General features: G+C 48.4%; 1 protein-coding gene and 1 long non-coding RNA gene across 6 annotated transcripts in view; one reads left to right on the top strand and one right to left on the bottom strand.

The window, feature by feature from the left end:
* The window catches only part of LOC310666273, a 113,483-nt gene extending 105,547 nt beyond the window's left edge, over positions 1-7,936 (bottom strand). For both annotated transcript variants that reach the window (XR_014505834.1, XR_014505835.1), the window contains exons 1-2: positions 7,810-7,936; positions 7,324-7,512 (exon numbers count right to left, since the gene is read on the bottom strand). This is a non-coding gene — a long non-coding RNA (uncharacterized lncRNA). The remainder of the gene's footprint in view (positions 1-7,323; positions 7,513-7,809) is intronic.
* TUFT1 (tuftelin 1) overlaps positions 1-20,261 on the top strand; it is a 58,048-nt gene extending 37,787 nt beyond the window's left edge. For 2 of the 4 annotated variants that reach the window (XM_083416684.1, XM_083416686.1), the window contains exons 3-12: positions 1,345-1,449; positions 3,185-3,271; positions 5,831-5,902; positions 7,820-7,936; positions 9,625-9,753; positions 11,141-11,235; positions 13,302-13,407; positions 16,408-16,491; positions 17,570-17,661; positions 19,410-20,261. In XM_083416684.1, coding sequence (XP_083272810.1) covers positions 1,345-1,449; positions 3,185-3,271; positions 5,831-5,902; positions 7,820-7,936; positions 9,625-9,753; positions 11,141-11,235; positions 13,302-13,407; positions 16,408-16,491; positions 17,570-17,661; positions 19,410-19,473 — 951 coding nt within the window. In that variant the 3' untranslated portion in view covers positions 19,474-20,261. Of the gene's footprint in view, positions 1-1,344; positions 1,450-3,184; positions 3,272-5,830; positions 5,903-7,819; positions 7,937-9,624; positions 9,754-11,140; positions 11,236-13,301; positions 13,408-16,407; positions 16,492-17,569; positions 17,674-19,409 lie in introns of all 4 variants that reach the window. The other 2 variants (XM_083416683.1, XM_083416685.1) reach the window with 1 other exon arrangement.
* Positions 20,262-21,476: the final 1,215 nt, after the last annotated feature.

Raw genomic sequence — 21,476 nt, 5'->3', positions numbered from 1 at the left:
AAATGTTTTCAGTCGCTATACCCTGTCCATAAGCATTCTGGGGATGATGAGGGCATTTAAATGTCTCCGTTTTTCATTAATAAAAGGGGGTGGGGAGAGAAGGAGACCAAATGCCAGTATGAGCAAGAAGGAAATTATTTCTTTGCATCCGAGAGTAAGATTTGGAGTCGGATCTAATAAAAGCAAGGGCCAAATGGGGAGAAATGGACTGTTTAGTGATTTTGGAGGACGGACGAAACACCTTTTCCCAAAAGTGCAGTCCTGCCAGTTATGAAAATAGGAACCTTGCTCTCCACAGCCTTTCCAGCACACCAATGAAGGATTTATTCTTGCAAGGTGTGTGTCCAGGGCCATTGGAAGATAATTTTAAGGAAAACTGCCCAGAGGCCATCTGAAATTGTTTTTAAAGATGGGTTGCGCCGTATAGATTCCCATGTATTTCATTGATTTGCAGAGTTAGTGCGGCCCCCACGAGGCTTCCCAGGAAGGGAGTGTGGCCCTCGGGTCCCTCATCATCTCCCTTCAAGCTTTCCCACTGCTAACTTGGCCCTACCCGGAGAGATGATGATGATGATGATGATAATAATAATAATAATAATAATGTGGTACCTCAGGTTAAGTACTTAATTCGTTCCGGAGGTCTGTACTTAACTTGAAACTGTTCTTAACCTGAAGCACCACTTTAGCTAATTGGGCCTCCTGCCGCCGCCGCCGTGTGATTTCTGTTCTCATCCTGAAGCAAAGTTTTTAACTTGAAACACCACTTTAGCTAATGGGGCCTCCTGCCGCCGCAGCCGTGTGATTTCTGTTCTCATCCTGAAGCAAAGTTCTTAACCTTGAAGCACTATTTCTGGGTTAGTGGAGTCTGCAACCTGAAGCATCTGTAACCTGAAGCGTATGTAACCCGAGGTACCACTGTAATCATCATCATCATCATCATCATCCTCATCCTCCTGCCGTCCCCAGCTGAAGCCGGGCTCAGAGCGACAGTTACATAAGATCACAATCAATTAAGCGATAAGGCGGAAAGTGGTGTGAAGTAGGGGGAGGAGAGGTGGGGAAATATTGTTAAAAAGGTGTAGTTATAGGTATATCAGTAATCTGAATTATTAAATTGTGTTATTAGTGTTATTGTGGTTTTTGTTGTATGTGGTTTTTGTGGTTGCTTGTATTGAAAAAATGAATAAATAAATTTAATAATAATAAATAATAAAATAAAATCCCAATCAGTTAATTAAAATGCATTCTAAAATCAATTCGATCTAAAATCCAGAGGGAAAGCAGAAAAGGGAATCTGCTCACAGGAGGCCTCTCTCTCCCTCCCCTTCATTTTGTCTCCCGCAGCCGGTGGGAAGGGCCTTCGCCATGGTGGCCAACCGGCCCCCAAGCAGCCACGCCTTGGCGTCGGAGTACGTCAAGTCCAGCGAGGGCGACGAGGAAATCATTAAGGTGAGCTTGGGACCAGCCGGCGCTCGGCTTTCGCGGCTTTATTTTTAGCAGACAGGGTGTTGCTTGCCAGCGAGAAATAGAAGGAAGGAACCGGCTTTTCAGGGAGGGTCTTGTAGTCTTGTAGCTTTTGCAACCAGAAGGTCCCAGGTGCAAAACCCCAGCATCTCCAGGTAGGGTTGGGAGAAACGCCCTGCCTGCAGCTGCCAGTCAGTGTAGGCAGTATGGAGCTATATGCCCAGATGCTTCAGTGTAAGGCAACTTCTGGTGCCTCTGCTGAAAGCAGCCCTCTTGCTCAGAACCATGAGGACTGGAGCCTTGCTTCATTTTAAGGGGGAATGTGTGTAGCAGAAGGTCCTAGGTTCAATCCTGCCCCCCCCCCCATATCTCCAGATGGGGTTGGTTTCTTCTTGAAAGCCCGGAGAGCTGCTGCCAGCCAGTGTTGGCAGCACTGAGGTAGGTAGACTCCCAGTGACCTGGCTCTGTAGAAGGGCAGCTTTCCGTGTTCCTGTTTAAGGTCACGGCGTACATTTAAAGCACCTGCCTTCCCCTCAAGGGTTCATTTTATTTTATTTTATTTATGCTTTTCTGGTTTATACATTTCACTAATTTCACAATCCTTTTAACATTTCATAACTTTAACTTCCTTCCCCCTCTTTCCACGGTTCCTAAAATTTATTTTTAATACCTTTTGCCTATCCAAATTCACTTAATTTGCTCATTTGTTCATTTACTTCAAATATATGCTCTTATAGAACTGCAGCTGATTGCAATAATCCTGCCAATATTCTTATCTGTTTACAATTTATCAGTAAATATTCAATAAACCATTTCCATTCTTTTATAAAAAGTTTGTTCACTTGATTTCTTATTCCTCCGGTAAGTTTCTCCACCTGTTCCGTACGTTTTTGAATCCGTTCTTCCTTTGCTTCCCCTCAAGGGTTCCTGGGAACTGTAGTTTGCCCCCTCTCAGAGCCGCAGTTCCCAGGATGCTTTGCAAGGGGAAGCCGGGTGCTGTGGCTCCGACTTTCGAAACATGAGGACTAGAATCTTTGCTGTTAAGGGAAGGATTGCAGCTCAGCAACAAGGCTGTGTAGGTGAAGCTTACAGAGGAGGCTACCTACTTCCTGATGCTGCTGGACTCCAGCTCCCGTCATCCCTGGTAAAAATAAACTAAATAATAAAAATCAAAAAGTTGAAGGGGAAAAATTAGAAAATCGAACAAAGCCTTAACGGGATGCCGGCTGCGAACCTCGTTTCACTGAACTATTTCCTCAGAAGGAAATAGAAAAATCATAAACCTTAAATGACCAAAATTCAAAAAAAGGGGTAGAACTCCCCAAAATTCTGAAGTGTTATAATCCTAGGTAAAGCAAGGTTTTTTCTAATTTTTCCCCTTCAACTTTTTGATTTTTATTATTTAGTTTATTTCGACAAGAGAATATTTCTAGTCGATTGCTTCTCGTTTCAGGGATTTTCATTTGTTTTGTGCAATTCTCAGTTCCGTGACGGTCTTTTTTTCTGCCGGCTCCCCTCATCCCTGGTGGCTGGCCATGCCTGATGGGACTTGGAGTCCAGCCGCGTCTGGAGGGCTCCAGCTTGCTCCCCCCCAGCCCTGATCCTCAAGCGTTCCTCAAGAGTGCGCCTGTCCCGTCTTGTCCCGGGTTTGCCTTCTTCCTACCGGGGCAGCTTTCCTTCCCAAGTTGATGGGCGTTGTGGTTTCTCCTCTGTGACTCAGGTCTACCTCCGAGCCCGAGCCGAGGACAGGGCCCAGAACGAAAAGAGCCTCCACCAACTGAAAAGTGACAGCTGTCATCTCCAAGCGGTAATTAGCGTCCTTTTAAATCATGTGTGCTGGCAGGTAGCGGGGAGGTAATTTTGCAAAACGGAAGGAGCTGGTGGCACGGACTCTCAATGGGGCACTGAAGGGGGTGTGTGTGTGCAGAAATAACATAAATACCGTATTTTTTTGCTCTATAAGACTCACTTTTTCCCTCCTAAAAAGTAGTGGGAAATGTTTGTGCGTCTTATGGAGCGAATGCAGGCTGCGCAGATATCCCAGAAGCCAGAACAGCAAGAGGGATCGCTGCTTTCGCTGTTGTTCTGGCTTCTGAGATTCAGAATTTTTTTTTTCTTGTTTTCCTCCTCCAAAAAACTAGGTGCGTCTTATGGTCTGGTGCGTCTTATAGAGCGAAAAATATAGCATTTCTGAAGTTTACTGCAGCGGCTGAAGAGGCAAGCAACTTTTCAGTTGCAGCCGGAAAGGGAGGCTTGCCTCTTCAGCAATTTGGTAAAAACCTGTTGCTACCCAGTGTCTTTTTCTCCCACCAGTGCACAGATTCCGTCCCAGAAAAAAAATATTCTCGCATTCTCGCTGGTGCAGAGTAAGGAAGGCACTTAAGACAAGTTGCAAAAGGCAAACCTTTGTGCAGAGGAACGCCTTGCGTTGGAGCTTGGCTATAGAAATCCGCTCCGCCTAACTGGCACCAAAGGGTGTTTTCTCTCTCGCTCTCTCCCCCCCCCCCCCTTTGCATCAAGAAGCTCACTGACTCACGCCCGCCTTAGAAGCGCTGCCGGATCCGAGGCCCTAATTGCTTTGCTAACTGGAAAGGATCTGTCAGGAGATGCCTTTTGTGTTTTGTCTGCCTGTCTTGGCCCAGCTGCCTGCCTGCCACACCTCGCAGGGAGGGCCTCTCCCCGCTCTGAAGGTGTTGGCGTTTCTTTTGGCAAAAGTCTCCTGCGTTTCCCAAGAGTTTTGGGAGGTCTGCAACCACAGGCAGCCTGATCGGTCTTTGCTCGGTTCCTTCAAAGATGTGAAAGTCTGAGATGGAGAGGGGTTTTTTTTTGACAACGATATTTATTAATTTTCAATAGACATAACAAAAAAGAAAATACGCAACAACACAGTAGAGAAGTGAAAAAGAAGAAAAAACAAACAAACTTAAAATACGTAAACAGGAAAAAAAGAAACTCAATTAATTAATTGAAATCCATTTTCAGAAACATTTTAGTTGACTTCCTCTAATCTCCTCCATCTGAATTTCCTCTTAATTTGAATGTAGCAGTTTCCAATATCATTATTTCATAAAACAATATTATAGTCGTATTCCAATTTCTTTACCTTTCGTATAGTACGTTTTCTTATTTATATATTTAAGTCTCATTTAATCCTAGGCCTGATTGGTTCTTTCAAGTGGTTACATTTCTTTACTATTAGAATATTTGTTCAAATAGTCTTTAAATTTCTTCCGGTCTTCTTGGTAGTCCTTTCTGGTCGTGGATTCTCCCGGTGAGATCAGCCAGCTCCATAAATTCCATCTTCTTCATCTGCCTGAGATGGAGAGGTTAGGCTGAGCCAGAGGGGGAGCAGAGCGAGGGTTTGGCTCTGTTTATATCCTGTCTTTCCTTCGAGGAACAAAAAATTCCCCGAATTTATCTCACAACCACCCTGTGAGGTCGGCCAAGCTGAGAGGTTGTGACTGGAGTCTGTGTGTGTTTGTGTGTCGGGGGGGGGGGGAGCAGGAGTGACTGGCATCACTCAGGAAGCAGCAGACCCCATGGACCCTGCTAGAAAAATGCAACCTGTGCTGCTGATAAAAGTATTGCGACTCATGCAACACGTTGGCACTTACCGTATTTTTTGCTCTGTAAGACACATTTTTCCCCTCCTAAAAAGTAAGGGGAAATGTGCGTGCATCTTACGGAGCAAATGCAGGTGAGAGGTTCTGCTCAGCGCTCCCTTTAAAGAGCCGCATGGAGCGATTGTGCGGCTCTTGGGGGCTTTTCCCCGAGGAGGGAGAAGGGCTGCCCATCTCCCTCCTCAGGGAAAAGCCCCCAAGAGGGGGCAAACACTCCGGATTGCAGCATAGCTGTCAGCTTACAGATTTAAAAACTAGGGACCAGCAGCCAAAATAAGGGATTTCCCAGGCACTGGTATGTTCAACTTCTGAGCCCCTCCGAGCCAAAGGCAGAAAGCCCAGCCGGCAGGCAAACGAAGCCTCAAGCGGTGGTTCCCACAGCGCAGCAACCCGGTAAAGGGGATGCAGCAAGGGAAACCACCGTCACCTCTCCGCTGGGAAGCGCTGAGCAAAGGCAAGTCCCCAGGCAACGCGGCCGATTTGATTGGCACAAGGCATGCAAGCTCCACCCCTCAGTCGTTCTTAGACTCCTCATTTGGTGAGCAACGCAGCCAAACAACAATATACTTTAAAAAAATGACGTTACCCATCAGCTGCTAAAAGCCTGGCGATAAATACGGTTTCTTTATCTGGATGATTAAAAGGGTGTGAGAGACAACTCTGTGTGGAGTTCTGTCACGAAAGAAGCGATGTTCTGGTCCCTTCCCCCATTTTATTTAACTTTATTTGTATGTCTTCAAACACAGAAAGCGCTGGACAAGCCGAACGGGATCCGTCCTCACAGAACTACCTCATTTCGAAGCATGTCACTATGCCAGGTCCGTGTGTGAGAGTCCGTGGCCGTGGGGGACGGGGGACGGTTGGCGTTCACAGGTGGCCTCCATGCCTGGAAGAACTGAGGTTGGGGAGAAAATGGGCTGTTCACTCGTCCTGACCTAGAGCTGAAGTTAGGAGAGAGGGGAGGCAGTGTTGTGCAGTGGTTAGAGCCTCAGGCCAGTGGAGCAGGGAATCCTCACTCTACCGCTGGGTGAAGAGGAGAAGCCAGGGAAGTGAAAGCCCTGTACCTTGCCTTGGAACTTCTTGGGGGGGGGGGGAAAGATATTAATGCAATTAATAAATGCCGTGGGCAAGTAGAGCCAGCTTGCTTGTGACCCGTTTGCACGTTATTTATTATTGCATTTATAGCCCATCCATTTCTCCAAGGAACTCAAGGTTGCCTGTGCCACTTCTCCCTTTCTCTTCATCCCCACCCCCCTCACAACAACCCTGTGAGGTAGGTTAGGCTCAGAGATGCTGGCCAGCCCAGGGTCACCCCAATGGGGATTTGAAGCCTAATCCAGCACTCAAACCATTGCACCACCCTGGATGTCAGCGTCAAATGGGGAGATGGGAGTCCATCGTTGGCAGTTCAGGGGTGGGGAGGTCTCAGGCCTGGGGGGGCCTAAATGTGCCCCTCCAGGCCTCTGTGTCTGGTCTTTTCCCAGCCACTCTGGGCGGCTCCCAATCGAGTGTTAAAAACAATACAGCATTAAATATTAAAAGCTTCCCTGAACAGGGCTGCCTTCAGATGTCTTTTAAAGATAGGATAGCTGCTTATTTCCTTCACATTTGAAAGGAGGGCGTTCCACAGGGCGGGTGCCACAACTGAGAAGGCCCTCTGCCTGGTTGCCTGTAACCTTACTTCTCGCAATGAGGGAACCACCAGAAGGCCCTCGGAGCTGGACCTCAGTGTCTGGGCAGAACGATGGGGGTGGAGACGCTCCTTCAGATACACTGGACCAAAGTCATTTAGGGCTTTTAAGGTCAGCACCAACACTTTGAATTGTGCTCGGAAACGTACTGGGAGCCAATGCAGATCTCTCAGGTCCGGTGTTATGTGGTCTCCGCGGCCGCTCCCAGTCACCAGTCCAGCTGCCGCATTCTGGATTAGTTGTAGTTACCGGGTCACCTTCAAAGGTAGCCCCAAGTAGAGCGCATTGCAGTAGTCCAAGCGGGAGATAACCAGAGCATGCGCCACTCTGACGAGACAGACAGCGGGCAGGGAGGGTCTCAGCCTGCATACCAGATGGAGCTGGTCAACAGCTGCCCTGGACACACAATTGACCTGTGCCTCCATCGACATCTGTGAGTCCAGAATGACTCCCAGGCTGCGCACCTGGGCCTTCAGGGGCACAGGTACCCCACACCCGCCTGCCTTCTGTCCCCCCAAAACAGTACTTCTGTCTTGTCAGGATTCAACCTCAATCTGTTGAGAGAGAGCAAAGTAGGAAACTAACCTATCATAAAAAAAAAAACATCCCCTTTCATTGCTCCACCCACTCTTGTTTCTGGCCCCGCCCACTGCTGGTGTGCGGCCCTTGGGGGGCTGCCCCCAAATGGGAAAGTGGCCCTCCGGCCGAAAAAGGTCCCCCTTGCTTATAAACCTTACCTCCCGTGGAATACAAAAAGGGAGGTGGGAGGAGGCCGAGGAAATAAGTTATTGAAAGATGGAATTTGAAAAATGGAAGTGTTTTCTTTCTAAATGTTTTTGTTTTTTTGTTCTCTTTTTGTGGAGGGGGGTGTTTTTAGGTATTTTTAAATTTTTACTTTCCCCCCTTTTTTTCTCCTTTTTCTATTTTACTGTATTTTTACTGTTTTTTTTAACTCTATCTTTGTATTTGTGGAAAATTGAATAAATATTATATATATATATATATATATATATATATATATATATATACCTTACCTCCCTTCAGGATGAGCCGACGTACCCCGGAGAAGACATCTCGATAATGCGGGAGACCACCAAGAAGCTCTTCACGAAACTCCAAGAGGCTGAGAAGCGTCACCAGTCGGACAGAGCTGCCTATGAGGTCAGAACACAAGAAATGCCCGCTGGGTCAGGCCAGCGGTTCCCAAACTTTTATTGGGGGGGGGGTCTCACCGCTCCCTTGGTTCCATAAGCTCATCCCCAGGACCCGCAACCTTACCCTACAAAAATCATGATTCAAAACTGCAGTTTGAGCGACCCGCTTGGGAAGATCGTAACGCAATAACGTTCAAAGCGGTCGCAATCAGTTGCACATTCTTCAAAATCCAGTTGGGACAGTTTAGCTTGACTAATGCAACAAAACTGACGAACTTGATCCAGGGATAGCGGCTTTTCAAAGTGTGACCATCATTTACACCTCCAGCACCCCTGCGTAGGGCTGGCTTTCAGCGTTGTGATACATCACCAGCTAAACATTGCGATATACACTGGTACCTCTGGATGCAAACTGGATCCGTTCCGGAGCCCCGTTCACATCCTGAAGAGAAGGCGACCCGCATCTGCGCAGGTTGCGATTGGCCGCTTCTACACATGCGTGTGACGTCATTTTGAGCGCATGCGCGAGTGGTGAAACCTGGAAGTAACGTGTTCTGTTACTTCTGGGTTGCCGCAGAGCACAAAACGCTCAACCTCAACTTTAACCCGAGGTATGACTGTAGAGTTGTGCCTTGGCTCCCGGACGCCCTGGAACTTGGACGTTTTGGCTCCCAGACGATTGAAATCTGGAAGCGAGAGTTCTGGTTTTCGAACGTTGTTTTGGAACCTGAACCTCTGATGGGGCTTCCTGCAGCCAATCAGAATTTTCAAACGTTTTGGAAGTCGAATGGCCTTCTGGAACGGATTCCGTTCAGCTTCCAAGGTACGACTGTACTGATATATCACGGTGTCTGAAATAAGGATGGAGCTATTAGGGATGCGGGTGGCGCTGTGGGTTAAACCACCAAGCCTAGGACTTGCCGATCAGAAGGTCGGCGGTTTGAATCCCCGTGAGAGGGTGAGCTCCCATTCCTCGGTCCCTGCTCCTGCCAACCTAGCAGTTCGAAAGCACGTCAAAGTGCAAGTAGATAAATAGGTACTGCTCTGGGGGGAAGGTAAACAGCGGTTCCGCGCGCTGCTCTTGTTCGCCAGAAGCGGCTTAGTCCTGCTGGCCACATGACCCGGAAGCTGTACGCCGGCTCCCTCGGCCAGTAAAGCGAGATGAGCGCCGCAACCCCAGAGTCGGCCACGACTGGACCTAATGGTCAGGGGTCCCTTTACCTTTATGCAGAGCATTGGCTGGCTTCATGGTTTCCCCCGCATTCCCCAGCCACTCTGGGCGGCTCCCAATCAAGTGTTAAAAACAGTACAGCGTTAAATATTAAAAACTTCCCTGAACAGGGCTGCCTTCAGATGTCTTTTAAAGATAGGATAGCTGCTTATTTCCTTCACATCTGGTGGGAGGGCTTTCCCCAGGGTGGGCGCCACCACCGAGAAGGCCCTCTGCCTGGTTCCCTGTAACTTGACTTCTCGCAGTGAGGGAACCACCAGAAGGCCTTCTGCGCTGGACCTCAGTGTCCGGGCTGAACGATGGGGGTGGAGACGCTCCTTCAGGACCGAGGCCATTTAGGGTTGATGATGGTATGATGATGGTTGCCAGGCTTTTGGGGTGAACAATGCAATTTCGCTAGCCGTGTGTGTGTGTGAAACGGTTGACATGCATGCAAAAGTGCCCCCTCTCCCTTCTTCTTGCAGACGTCCATTTCCCATTATCGGAGGGAAGCCGAACATTCGGGAGCAGCTCTCAGGAGGGCGGAACTGGACTTGGAAGAGAAGGATTTGAAGCTGGAGGAACTGCAGAGACTCCTGACGGGGATGGAGAAGGTACTCGCCTGACGGAAGACGCCGGCGGTTGTCCGCAGGGCAGATTGGCGCAGCGAAAGCCGTTGTGCCACTGGGCCAAAATTAAGAGAGAGTGCAAATTCGCTTGGTTTGGTTATGCATCTAATTGTACCTTTTTGTTTAATTTCATTCAGAACCCTCTTTTCTCTAGTTGTCTTTTATTTGAAGTGGCCCTTGCAAGCAGAAGATGGCATTAAAAACAGTCTAGCAAACTTATCAGAGACCAAACAATTCTTTAGACCCTGGAAAGGAGCAGCCGTAGACCAGAATGCCTTTAAAAAATAATAATAAAATGTAATGATACCATTCACCCAAAAACATGCTGGTTTACAGCTTAAAAGACTAGGACTAGCCGCCTGAGAAACAGTTTCTATCCAAATACGATTTTGGTTTTAAACGCAGTGTAAGGGGTCTCTAGGGGGACTCGGGTGACGCTGTGGGTTAAACCACTGAGCCTAGGACTTGCCGATCAGAAGGTCGGCGGTTCGATTCCCTGCGACGGGGTGAGCTCCCGTTGCTCGGTCTCTGCTCCTGCCAACCTAGCAGTTCGAAAGCACACCAGTGCAAGTAGATAAATAGGTACCGCTCCGTCGGGAAGGTAAACGGCGTTTCCGTGTGCTGCTCTGGTTCGCCAGAAGTGGCTTAGTCATGCTGACCACATGACCCGGAAGCTGTATGCCGGCTCCCTTGGCCAATAAAGTGAGATGAGCGCTGCAACCCCAGAGTCGGCCACGACTGGACCTAATGGTCAGGGGTCCCTTTACCTAAGGGGTCTCTATGGGAGTGTATTGTATTTTTAAAATGGGGTATCAGGTTTTTAAGGGGCTAACCAGGCTGGGAAAGCAGGCGTGTTGGTTTTTAATGTCTTATGTAGATTTTTTTCCCTTTCCAATTTCGTTGTTATGTATGGGTCAATGACAATAAAGATTATCGTATCGTAAAGCAACATTTCCCATCCTTGCGCCTCCAGCTGTTTTAGGACTACAACTCCCATCATCCCTAGCTAGCAAGATTAGGGATGATGGGAATGGGAGTCCAAAAACAACCGGAGACCCAAGGCTGGGAAACACTGGCTTAAAGTAGCCACACCTGCTCAGGATGGGAATCTAAGAAGAACTGTCGCCTTTTCGTCCTCTGTGAATCCGCCCCGTCCTCTTTTAAAGACATTCAAGTTGGCAGGCGTCGCTGCCTCCAGCAAGAGCAAATTATGTGCGTACTGTGGGTCAGGGATACTGCCCAGCCCCACGGCGTTCTCTGTTCTTCCCCTCCCTAGGCGTAGCTTTTTGGGTTTTTTGCAAGGCCCGCTGTCGGATCTGAGAGCCTCGCGGCAGCCACCTTAACCCTGCCTGCCCTTCTCTCCCCGTTGCAGGAGCACAAAACTCTGCTGCAGAAGATGAGAGACGACGAGTCTGAGCTGGAGCAGCTGCGCAGCGTTGAGAAGGACAAAGTTGCCGAGCAGGAGAGGTGAGAGGCTTGAGCCCCAGGCCTGGTGGATCTGTGGGGCTGGGGACTTGTGTCTGACTTGCGTCCAATAGGGTTTTGCGACGGATAGCACAGAACAGGGCGTGGGGTGGGAGGAGAGATCATAAACAGCTCCCCATTTGCATACGGGTTACATTCCGAGGCGCAACACGTTCAAGTGAAATCGTGTATATTGGAACACCATTGGGAAAACCGCCAAACACCCTCCAAACATCTGGAAAACCCTTTAAAAAAATATACACCAAACTCCACTGTGATCACTTCTTGCTCAAACTCCCAATGGGATTGCTAGATGCTATTTTTGAGTCAATAATAATAATAATAATAATAAAATTTATTTATACCCCACCTTCCCCAGCCAGAGCACCAGTAAAATTAGAATAAAATCATAATAAGGGAAAAACAACAACAATACAATTTAAAATACAGGTTAAAATGCAATTTAAAATGCAGCCTCATTTTAAAAGTAGCCCATAAATCAAAACCATAAGGGGGGGGAAACATAAGGGTCAGACTGAGTCCAAACCAAAGGCCTGGTGGAACAGCTCTGTCTTGCAGGCCCTGCGGAAAGATGTCAAGTCCCGCAGGGCCCTAGTCTCTGGTGACAGAGCGTTCCACCAAGTCGGGGCCAGTACTGAAAAGGCCCTGGCCCTAGTTGAGACCAGTCTAACCACCTTGAGACTTGGGACCTCCAAAGTGTTGTCATAGGGCCATCTTCGTGCTCTTTGGGGGCCGTTTTCACCCCTTTTTATGCCACGCCTGAGTTCGCAGCGATGCATGCGTGTGCCCCAAGAGCACTTAAATGGGGAGTTGCCCATGCAGCCGCTTTTCTTTTTTTTCTTTTTTTCAAATTTTTTTATTCAAAATTATAACAAGACATATTATCCCAAAACATATCATCCTTGTTTCCCCCTCATTTTTCCTCCCTCCCCCCATCCTCCCACACAACCCGCCCCCCAACTTCCCTCATTTCCAGTCTTTGGTTTCTCTAAGAATGCTGTTTTCTGCATGTTACAAAGTTCTATACATCCTCAAACTATTTAGCTGATTATTATCAATAAAAAGTTTGTGAATGTTTATTCAAAACCTGCCAAGGAGTCCAGTTCGCTTTGTTGCGTCTTCAGATACTTTGTGAAAAGTTCCCATTCATCCTTAAAGTCACAGTTATCCTTGTCCCATAGCTTAGATGCCAATTTTGCCAGTTCTGCTTAATCCATCAATTTTTCTTGCCATGATTCTTTAGTTGGGGTTTCTTCAGTCTTCCATCCTTGTGCAACCAGAACTCTCGCGGTCGCTGTCGCATACATGAAGATGTTTTTCAACTTTTTTGGCAGGTCTTTCCTTACAATCCCCAACAAAAATGCCTCGGGTTTTTTAACAAATGTTTTTTTAAAAAAATAATATTTATTAGAGGTTTTATAGTTAAAAAAAAGAAAAAATATAAGAGAGGAAAAAAAGACAATAAAAAATTACATAAAAATTGAAAGAAAAAACAATACAAGACAAAAAAACATTTAAAAACACATCCAATTTCCATATCTTTATCTTTCATTTACTTGTTTCCTCGACTTCCTCACACCTCCCTTTTTTGTATTCTAGTTCAAATTAGCTAATTCAGCAAATCGTTTCCCTCTTTCTCAACTTTTTGTTCTATGATTAATCTTAACACAATCTGATTTTAAATTTTCCACTTTGATCCATTAACAATCAATTTTTGCTTAATTCTTCATAACATTTCTGCTAAAACCATATAACTTCATTCCAATATTTTTCTAACATTCATTAATTTTGCAGTATTTCTGTAAGTATACTTTAAATTCTTTCCAATCTTCTTCCATCAACTCTTCTCCCTGGTCTCGGATTCTGCCAGTCATTTCCGCCATTTCCATGTAGTCCATCAGGTTTTTAAACAAATGTTAAAGGGAACATTTTCTTCAATCCGTGCAGCCGCTTTTCAAGCTGGAACGAAAAGCGGGATCTTACGGAACTGGCTTTTGCATAACCTGCGGCCTCTTTCTCCTCCTCCTCCTCCGTCCTCCTGCTCTCAGGTCGGCCAAACTGGAGAAGGAAGTTGCCACTTTGCGGGAGAAGATCCACCACCTGGACGACATGCTCAAGAGCCAGCAGAGGAAGGTCCGGCAGATGATTGAGCAGGTGGGTGCTGGGGATGAGCTGTGCGCTGCGGCTACGATGGAGCTTTTTGGGGTCCCCTCCCTGAGTTTGGGGTTACGCAATCTGCTTCTTTCTCCTTCCTCCACTCTTACCCCTCCGCTTGCCGGCAGCATGACATCCTCCTGTCTCCAGAGATAATGTTGTGCTAGACCCAAGCGTAATGCAAAGAGCAGGATGAGTCCAGCGTCCTTGTTGCCCCTCTGCTCTCAGCCAACCCCCTCCCTGCCTGGCTTCCTACTTAACAACCAGTATGAGGGGTGGCCCTGCCTGTTCACTTCCTCTTCACCCTTTGTTGCGGTCCGGTTCATGGGCGATTGAAGTCCCGGCTGGGGACGTCAGGACCGGGGGCAAGATGGCGGGGTGGGAGCAGGAACGGGGGTCCAGAAGCCAGGAGCCAAGAGTCTGAGGGTCAGAGAGCCCAGGGGTCAAGAAGCCAAGGGTCCGAGGGTTGAGGAGCAAGGAGTCACAAAGTCAGGGGTCCGAGGGTCAAGAAGCAAGGAGTCACAAAGTCAGGGTTCCGAGGGTCAGGAAGCAAGGAGTCACAAAGTCAGGGGTCCGAGGATCAAGAAGCAAGGAGTCACAAAGTCAGGGGTCCGAGGGTCAGGAAGCAAGGAGTCACAAAGTCAGGGGTCCGAGGGTCAGGAAGCAAGGAGTCACAAAGTCAGGGGTCCGAGGATCAAGAAGCAAGGAGTCACAAAGTCAGGGGTCCGAGGGTCAGGAAGCAGGGAGTCACGAAGTCAGGGGTCCGAGGGTCGAGGAGCAGGGCGTCATGAAGTCAAGAGTCCGAGGGTCGAGAAGCAAGGAGTCACAAAGTCAGGGGTCCGAGGGTCAGGAAGCAAGGAGTCACAAAGTCAGGGGTCCGAGGGTCAGGAAGCAAGGAGTCACAAAGTCGGGGGTCCGAGGGTCAGGAAGCAAGGAGTCACAAAGTCGGGGGTCCGAGGGTCAGGAAGCAAGGAGTCACAAAGTCAGGGGTCCGAGGGTCAGGAAGCAAGGAGTCACAAAGTCAGGGGTCCGAGGGTCAAGAAGCAAGGAGTCACAAAGCCCAAGGTTCAAGGATCAAGAAGCAAGAAGCCAAACGCAGCAAGGCAGGAAGCGTGTTGCTGTGGCAAAGAGCTGAAGGGAAAATGCTGACATTCTATCCCTTCCTGGCTCTTGCCAGCAGGTGTTGTGAGTTACCAATTGGCCTCACCTGTGCGGCCGCGCCTTGCCTCTCCAGAACAAACTTAGGAAGGCCCCAGTCCTGCAGAGTCCTATTGGTCACAGGGCCTGGCTCTTGCATGCACACCTGACACCTTTGGTCTCAACGTTGCCCCTTGTAGAACTGGGCAGGTAGGAGGAAGAAGAGGGGGGAAGTAGAGGAAGTTGGCTCCGCCTCCTGTTGACACTGGCTCCACCCCTGTTGGCTCTGGCTCCGCCTCCCATTGACTCTGGCTCCGCCTCCCATTGGGATTCTTTCTCTGCCTTCTTCCCCACCAATCCCAAAAGGCACCCGGCTGCCACTGGGAGTAACCCCAAAAGAGCATTTTTGCATATCTGCTCCTACCTATTTTACTCCGTAGAGTTTATATGTCACTTGAATGTCAAAAAGCTAATTGGACCGCAAAGCAGATTATGGAGAGAATAAAGCAAGGGAATTATCTGTTGAACAATTGTTTAAAACCTTCAAAAAAAAATTAATGAAGAGCTATAAAAAGCCATATTAAAACACACGTCAGTGCTCTGCATGTCTGGATAGGCTTGTCTTCATACATTTGTAAGTCTAGACGGAGAAAGTGAGCTAACAGCCAAACATAACAGAAACCAGATGGTAAGATTAACAAATAAAAGAGAGAGAGTCTCTCCGCCTTTAAAACCAGCTGTGTGTGTATCTCCCTGACTTGGGAAAGAGTTAAATCTTAAGTCCTGGGACAATTAATTTGGCTTCTGTTTGATTTAAAACTGACCTCCCATCTTTTGAGTGACTCACACCTCAAAAGGACTCCTGTAACTAAGTTCTGCAAATCGCCAGAGGATTAGGGATTCAAACTTAAATTGTGTTAGAAAAACCTTTGGAGCCTCCCAGCTGGTCGTTAGAACAACTTTGCAACTTGTGGGCTTGAGTTTCCTTCTTTCCTCTTCCCACCCAATCGGTTTTCCTTGTGTGTTGCGACTTTTTAGATTGTAAGCCTATGGGGAGGGGCTGTTGCGTTTTTAAAATGATTTATAAGCTGCTCTAAGAGCCTGATTAATCAGGCAGCATGCATTAACTACAGAGAGAGAGAGTTCAGACATTTCTGTGTCATCGGTGGTAGTGGATTACAGCTGCATTCCTGACCCTTGACCCTGTGGGCTGCTGGGAGCTGAAGTCCAGCAACATCGGGAGCTTTCTGCAAATTCCTCACCCCTCCTTTGACAGCTGTGGCTCCACATCATGGGAGTTGAAGGTTGATGTTGCATCTTTGCTTTGAGATCTGTCACTCTCTCTCCCACCTTCCCCAAGATTACAGATCACACTTCCTCTGGAGGTGGGGGTGCTAGTTTTAAACCCCTGGTGCAACTTAAAAGGTAAAGGGACCCCTGACCATGAGGTCCAGTCGTGACCGACTCTGGGGTTGCGACGCTCATCTCGCTTTATTGGCTGAGGGAGCCAGTGTACAGCTTCTGGGTCATGTGGCCAGCAGGACTAAGCCACTTCTGGCGAACCACAGCAGCACACGGAAATGCCGTTTACCTTCCCGCTGGAGCGGTACCTATTTATCTACTTGCACCACATGCTTTCGAACTGCTAGGTTAGCAGGAGCAGGGACCGAGCAACGGGAGCTCACCCCGTTGTGGGGATTCGAACCGCCGACCTTCTGATCGGCAAGTCCTGGGCTCTGTGGTTTAACCCACAGCGCCACCCGCGTCCCTGATGCAACTTATCCTGGGCCATTTTGGGGCATGTTTGCAGCTAGCTTCTCCTTTTCTGGAGATTGCATTTCTAACAATCCTCCTTCTCCACAGCTTCAAAACTCCAAGACTGTGATTCAGTCCAAAGACACAATCATCCAAGAACTCAAAGAACGTGTGGCCTACCTGGAGGCAGAGGTAGGCAGCCATTTTTAATAAAGTTCCTAATCTTGTTGCCTGCAAGATATTGACATTAAAGGGCCTAGGTTTTCTCATGAGTTGTTTTTCTATGCATTGAGTGGGGCTAACATTGGCTGCAAACCCATATAGTCCTTTTTTAGAGGCATCCAGTGCAGTCCCCTGTCAGCCCACCTTGTGATCACATTTCTCCCTTCGATGTTTCTGCATATGGCTGCAGATTATTACAGTTTTATCCAACGTTAGTCCTACTCGGACTCATTGAAATCAACACACCTAGCTTAGGTCTGCTAATTTCAGCAGAGGTCTACGCTGAGTAGGGCACGACCCCTGAAGCCCACATTTTGGATACGCTCCTTACGTACAAAATGCTCTTTTAAAAACGTTAAATGAACTTTAATACTTTTCAGTGCATTTGCCTGCAAAAACAAGACCTTAAAAGAAAAAAACTATTTTTGCACGTGCTTTAAGGCTGTGTACACAGCCTTAAAAACACCTATTTTCCCACATGCTTTCCCATTGCGAAATCTGGAGAAAATGCGTAATCCAATTTTGGGGTAGGGTGGGGTGTTTGCATTTCGATTTTGCAAGTTGGCAATCTGGGTGGCGAAAGACCAAGCGCACTCCTTGCCCCAGAGGAGCCCTTGGCTCAGCTGCCCCCCGGTGGGGCGTTTGCGGGAATGCCAGCCGGGTCCAGAGAGGACTCTTTCAACCTGACTCTCCAGGTGTGTTGAAGGAACACACACAGGCACGAAATTGACTTGCAGGTGGGATCAAAGAGGAATTTAATGCCCATTTTGCCAGTTTCTGCCAAATGCGTAGTTTTTCTCTTGGCACGTCCCGACCGTGATGCTTTGCTCCCATTACTGAAATGCCGTTTGTTCTTCCAGTGGTTCAGGCCACAGGCCAGTTCTGTCCGCCTCCCTTTTTCCCGAGCGAAATGTTGCTGGTATAATGAACATGCCCCTTTTTTAAATACGGTTGTAGAGCTGGAAGCCCCCCACCCCCAGTTCGTTTAGACCAGCCCTCTGGAAATCAGTGACATCATCCCTTTTACTCTCCTGTTTTCTCCCTTCAGAACCTCGAGATGCACGATCGAATGGAGCACCTCATTGAAAAGCAGGCCCAGAGCGCCGGGGCCCACAATGCAAGGCCCCGCTCCAAATCAGAGTACGTCAGCAGGTGAGCGGCAGGGTGGAGGGGTTGCCACCTGCCTTTCAGGGGCAGTGGCAGCCGGCCTGGGGTGGAATAACAACAACAACAAAATTTATTGGTATCCCGCCCTCCCTGGCCAGAGCCAGCCTCAGAGCATCTAACATCATATAAATAAGACAATATGCATAATACAGTACAGTAATACCTTGGGTTAAGAACTTAATTCGTTCCAGAGGTCCGTTCTTATCCTAAAACTGTTCTTAACCCGAAGCACCACTTTAGCTAATGGGGCCTCCCACTGCCGCCGGAGCACGGTTTCTGTTCTTATCCTGAAGCAAAGTTCTTAACCCGAGGTACTATTTCTGGGTTAGCAGAGTCTGTAACCTGAAGCGTATGTAACCTGAGGTACCAGTGTATAAAATATGCAAATAAAATAACATTCAACATTCATTAGAATAATATAGAATAATAATAAATAGCAGCATTTCAAGATTAAACCAAAATCCACTCTTAACAGTTACAATAAGAAATTCCCCAGCTCCAGTCAGTAAAACAACAGCAAGCCACAGTGCACAACATAATGCAGAACAAAATGAGAAGCAGAGGCTGGAGGGTGGGGCAAGGCAGGTGGAAAGAGGCCTTGCCTGGTGGGGTCTCACCCCTCACCCCCTACACTCCCTGGGCCATGAGCCCCCTTGGTGCACCCCTCTTCTCTTCCCCCTCCCCAAAGCGACTGGCACGTTCCTAAAATGCGAATAGCTTAACACGCCTTCAGAGCGATGGGCCAGAATACCTAGAAAGTGCTCATCCGCACATTCAATTCACTGCAAAAAGGGACAAGTCCTACCCACTCACTGCAGAACAGGCCAGGAATAACAACAACAACAACAACAACAACAACAACAACAACAACAACAATTTATACCCCGCCCATCTGGCTGAGTTTCCCCAGCCACTCTGGGCAGCTTCCAATCGAGTGTTTAAAACAATACAGCATTAAATATTAAAAATTTCCCTAAACAGGGCTGCCTTCAGATGTCTTTTAAAGATAGGATAGCTGCTTATTTCCTTCACATCTGAAGGGAGGGCGTTCCACAAGGCAGGCGCCACTACCGAGAAGGCCCTCTGTCTGGTTCCCTCTAACTTGGCTAACCTCAGTGTCCAGGCTGAACGATGGGGGTGGAGATGCTCCTTCAGATACACTGGACAGAGGCTGTTTAGGGCTTTAAAGGTCAGCACCAACAATTTGAATTGTGCTCGGAAACGTACTGGGAACCAGTGCAGATCTCTCAGGACCGGTGTTATATGGTTTCTTCAGCCGCTCCCAGTCCCCAGTCTAGCTGCCGCATCCTGGATTAGTTGCAGTTTCTGAGTCACCTTCAAAGGTAGCCCCACGTAGAGCGCATTGCAGTAGTCCAAGCGAGAGATAACTAGAGCATGCACCACTCTGGCGAGACAGTTCGTGGGCAGGTAGGGTCTCATCCTGCATACCAGATGGAGCTGGTAGACAGCTGCCCTGGACACAGTTAACCTGCGCCTCCATGGACAGCTGTGAGTCCAAAATGACTCCCAGGCTGCGCACCTGGTCCTTCAGGGGCACAGGTACCCCATTCAGGACCAGGGAATCCCCCACACCCGCCCGCTCCCTGTCCCCCCAAAACAGTACTTCTATCCCAACACCTTTATCGCCACGTTTCCTAATGTCAGCTTATTCTCTAATATCTCTCTCCCTCCCCTCTGTCTTCTCTCTCTTTCTCCTGCAGCAAACGGCTCACCAAGTCTCCGGGCCCCAAACCTTTGCCTCTCATCAGAGTGCTGGAAACATGAACTCAAACTCCTCTCCTCCGCTCCCCGCTCCCCCAAAAAGGAACCCTCTGCAAACTCGCCGGGCCTTTATTCCATCGCCAGCTGCTTCGCCCTTGCTGCTCGCTCCCCAGAGGCAACCAACTCCCTTATAGCCTGCGGTGGGACTGTCTGGGTGGCCCCATCCGCGCAGCAGCACGGCCTGCTTGAAGCCGCCAAAAAGAAAAAAAGGAGGATTTTCTGAAAAGGGTTTGATCGGGACGCGAGGACGTTTGAAGGCCAAAAGGACGCTTTTGCCCCACCCAAAGGCCGCAAGAAGGAACCTTTGCATTTCTTGCAATTGATCTGTAAGGCTGGTCCCTTTTTGGAAAGAAAGTGCCTTTTTAGTAATTATATATATATATAATTATATATGTCATGTATATATATGGCTATTAGCTCCGTCCAGCGCTAGGAAGTTCAGTTTTTATCCCCGTTCAAGCCAGTATCAAGGCTTGTTTTCAGATTATTAATAACAGTGGAAAGGGTTTGACAAAGTCGAGGAGGAAAAATGTGCCCTAGTTTCCTGCCTCTTCTCACCTCCGAAAGAATATGTCTCAGCGACTGCCCATCCACCTCTCAGGCAGAGAGTGAACGTCTCCCGTCAAACTCAGCCTAGCCCCCTAGAGAACAAGAGATTACCCCGTGTCTGCATTTAACCCTGTCGGTTGGCTGCGCTGCACCGTGGCAGAATGTAGAGGATCGACTCGTATAATGTAATCTAGCATCGTGTGAATGTAGAAATAAAAACTGAGTTGAGTGTTTAAAAAAAAGAGGAGTGGTTTCATATGCATTAAGCAGGGGTCAGCAGACTTTTTCAGCAGGGGGCCAGTCCATTGTCTCTCAGACCTTGTGGGGGGGCCGGTTTGTGTTTTGGAGGGGGGGAATGAATTAATTTCCATGCCCCACAAATAACCCAGAGATTCATTTTGAATAAAAGGACACATTCTACTCAGGTAAAAACACGCTGATTCCTGGACCGTCCGCAGGCTGATTTAGAAGGCGATTGGGCTGGATCTGGCCCCCTGGACCTTAGTCTGCCTAGGTAAAGGGACCCCTGACCGTTCAGTCGCAGAGGAGTCGGGGGGGGGGGTTCTGGTGCTCATCTCGCTTTAGTGGCCGAGGGAGCTGGTGTTTGTCCGCAGACATGTGGCCAGCATGACAAAGCCGCTTCTGGCAAACCAGACCAACATCCGGAAACGCCGTTTACCTTCCCGCTGGAGCGCTACCTATTTATCTACTTGCACTGGTGTGCTTTTGAACTGCTAGATTGGCAGGAGCAGGGAGTGAGCAACAGGAGCTCACCCCGTCGCGGGGATTTGAACTGCCAGCCTTCTGATCGGCAAGCCCATGAGGCTCAGTGGTTTAGACCACAGCGCCACCCATGTCCTTATAGTTTGCCTACCCATGCATTAAAGCAAGGGTGGTTTGCTTTGAGACTACAGTGGTGCCTCGCAAGACGAAAAGAATCCGTTCCGCGAGTCTCTTCATTTTGCGGTTTTTTTCCGTCTTGCGAAGCAAGCCCATTAGCGTCTTAGCGGATTAGCGCTATTAGCGGTTTAGCGGTTATTAGCGGCTATTAAAGGCTTAAGGGATTAGCGGATTAGCTGCTAAAAGGCTATTAGCGGCTTAGTGGGCTTAGTGGATCAGCTGATAAGCGGCTTAGCGATCAGCTGTTAAGCGGCTTAGCGGCTTGGGGAAAAGGGGGGGGGAGGGGAAAAAACCCCGCAGGAACTCGCAAGACATTTTCGTCTTGTGAAGCAAGCCCATAGCAAATTCGTTTTGCGAAGCACCTCCAAAACGGAAAACCCTTTCGTCTAGCGGGTTTTCTGTCTTGCGAGGCATTCGTCTTGCGGGGCACCACTGTACTTCTAAAAAAGATCTTTGCACCCAGCCTACTATCGGTTGATAAACTTTGCAGCTCAAAGGGGCTTCACCCCCATCCCTCGGAGAGAGCTCCTTGGTGTGCGCACACCTGCTTTTGAGAA

Source organism: Podarcis tiliguerta (genome assembly GCF_965153285.1).
Source record: "Podarcis tiliguerta genome assembly, chromosome: 16".
Taxonomy (NCBI): Eukaryota; Metazoa; Chordata; class Lepidosauria; order Squamata; family Lacertidae; genus Podarcis; species Podarcis tiliguerta.
The sequence above is the reverse complement of the archived record's forward strand: the minus strand, read 5'-3'. Positions and strand labels throughout refer to the sequence as shown.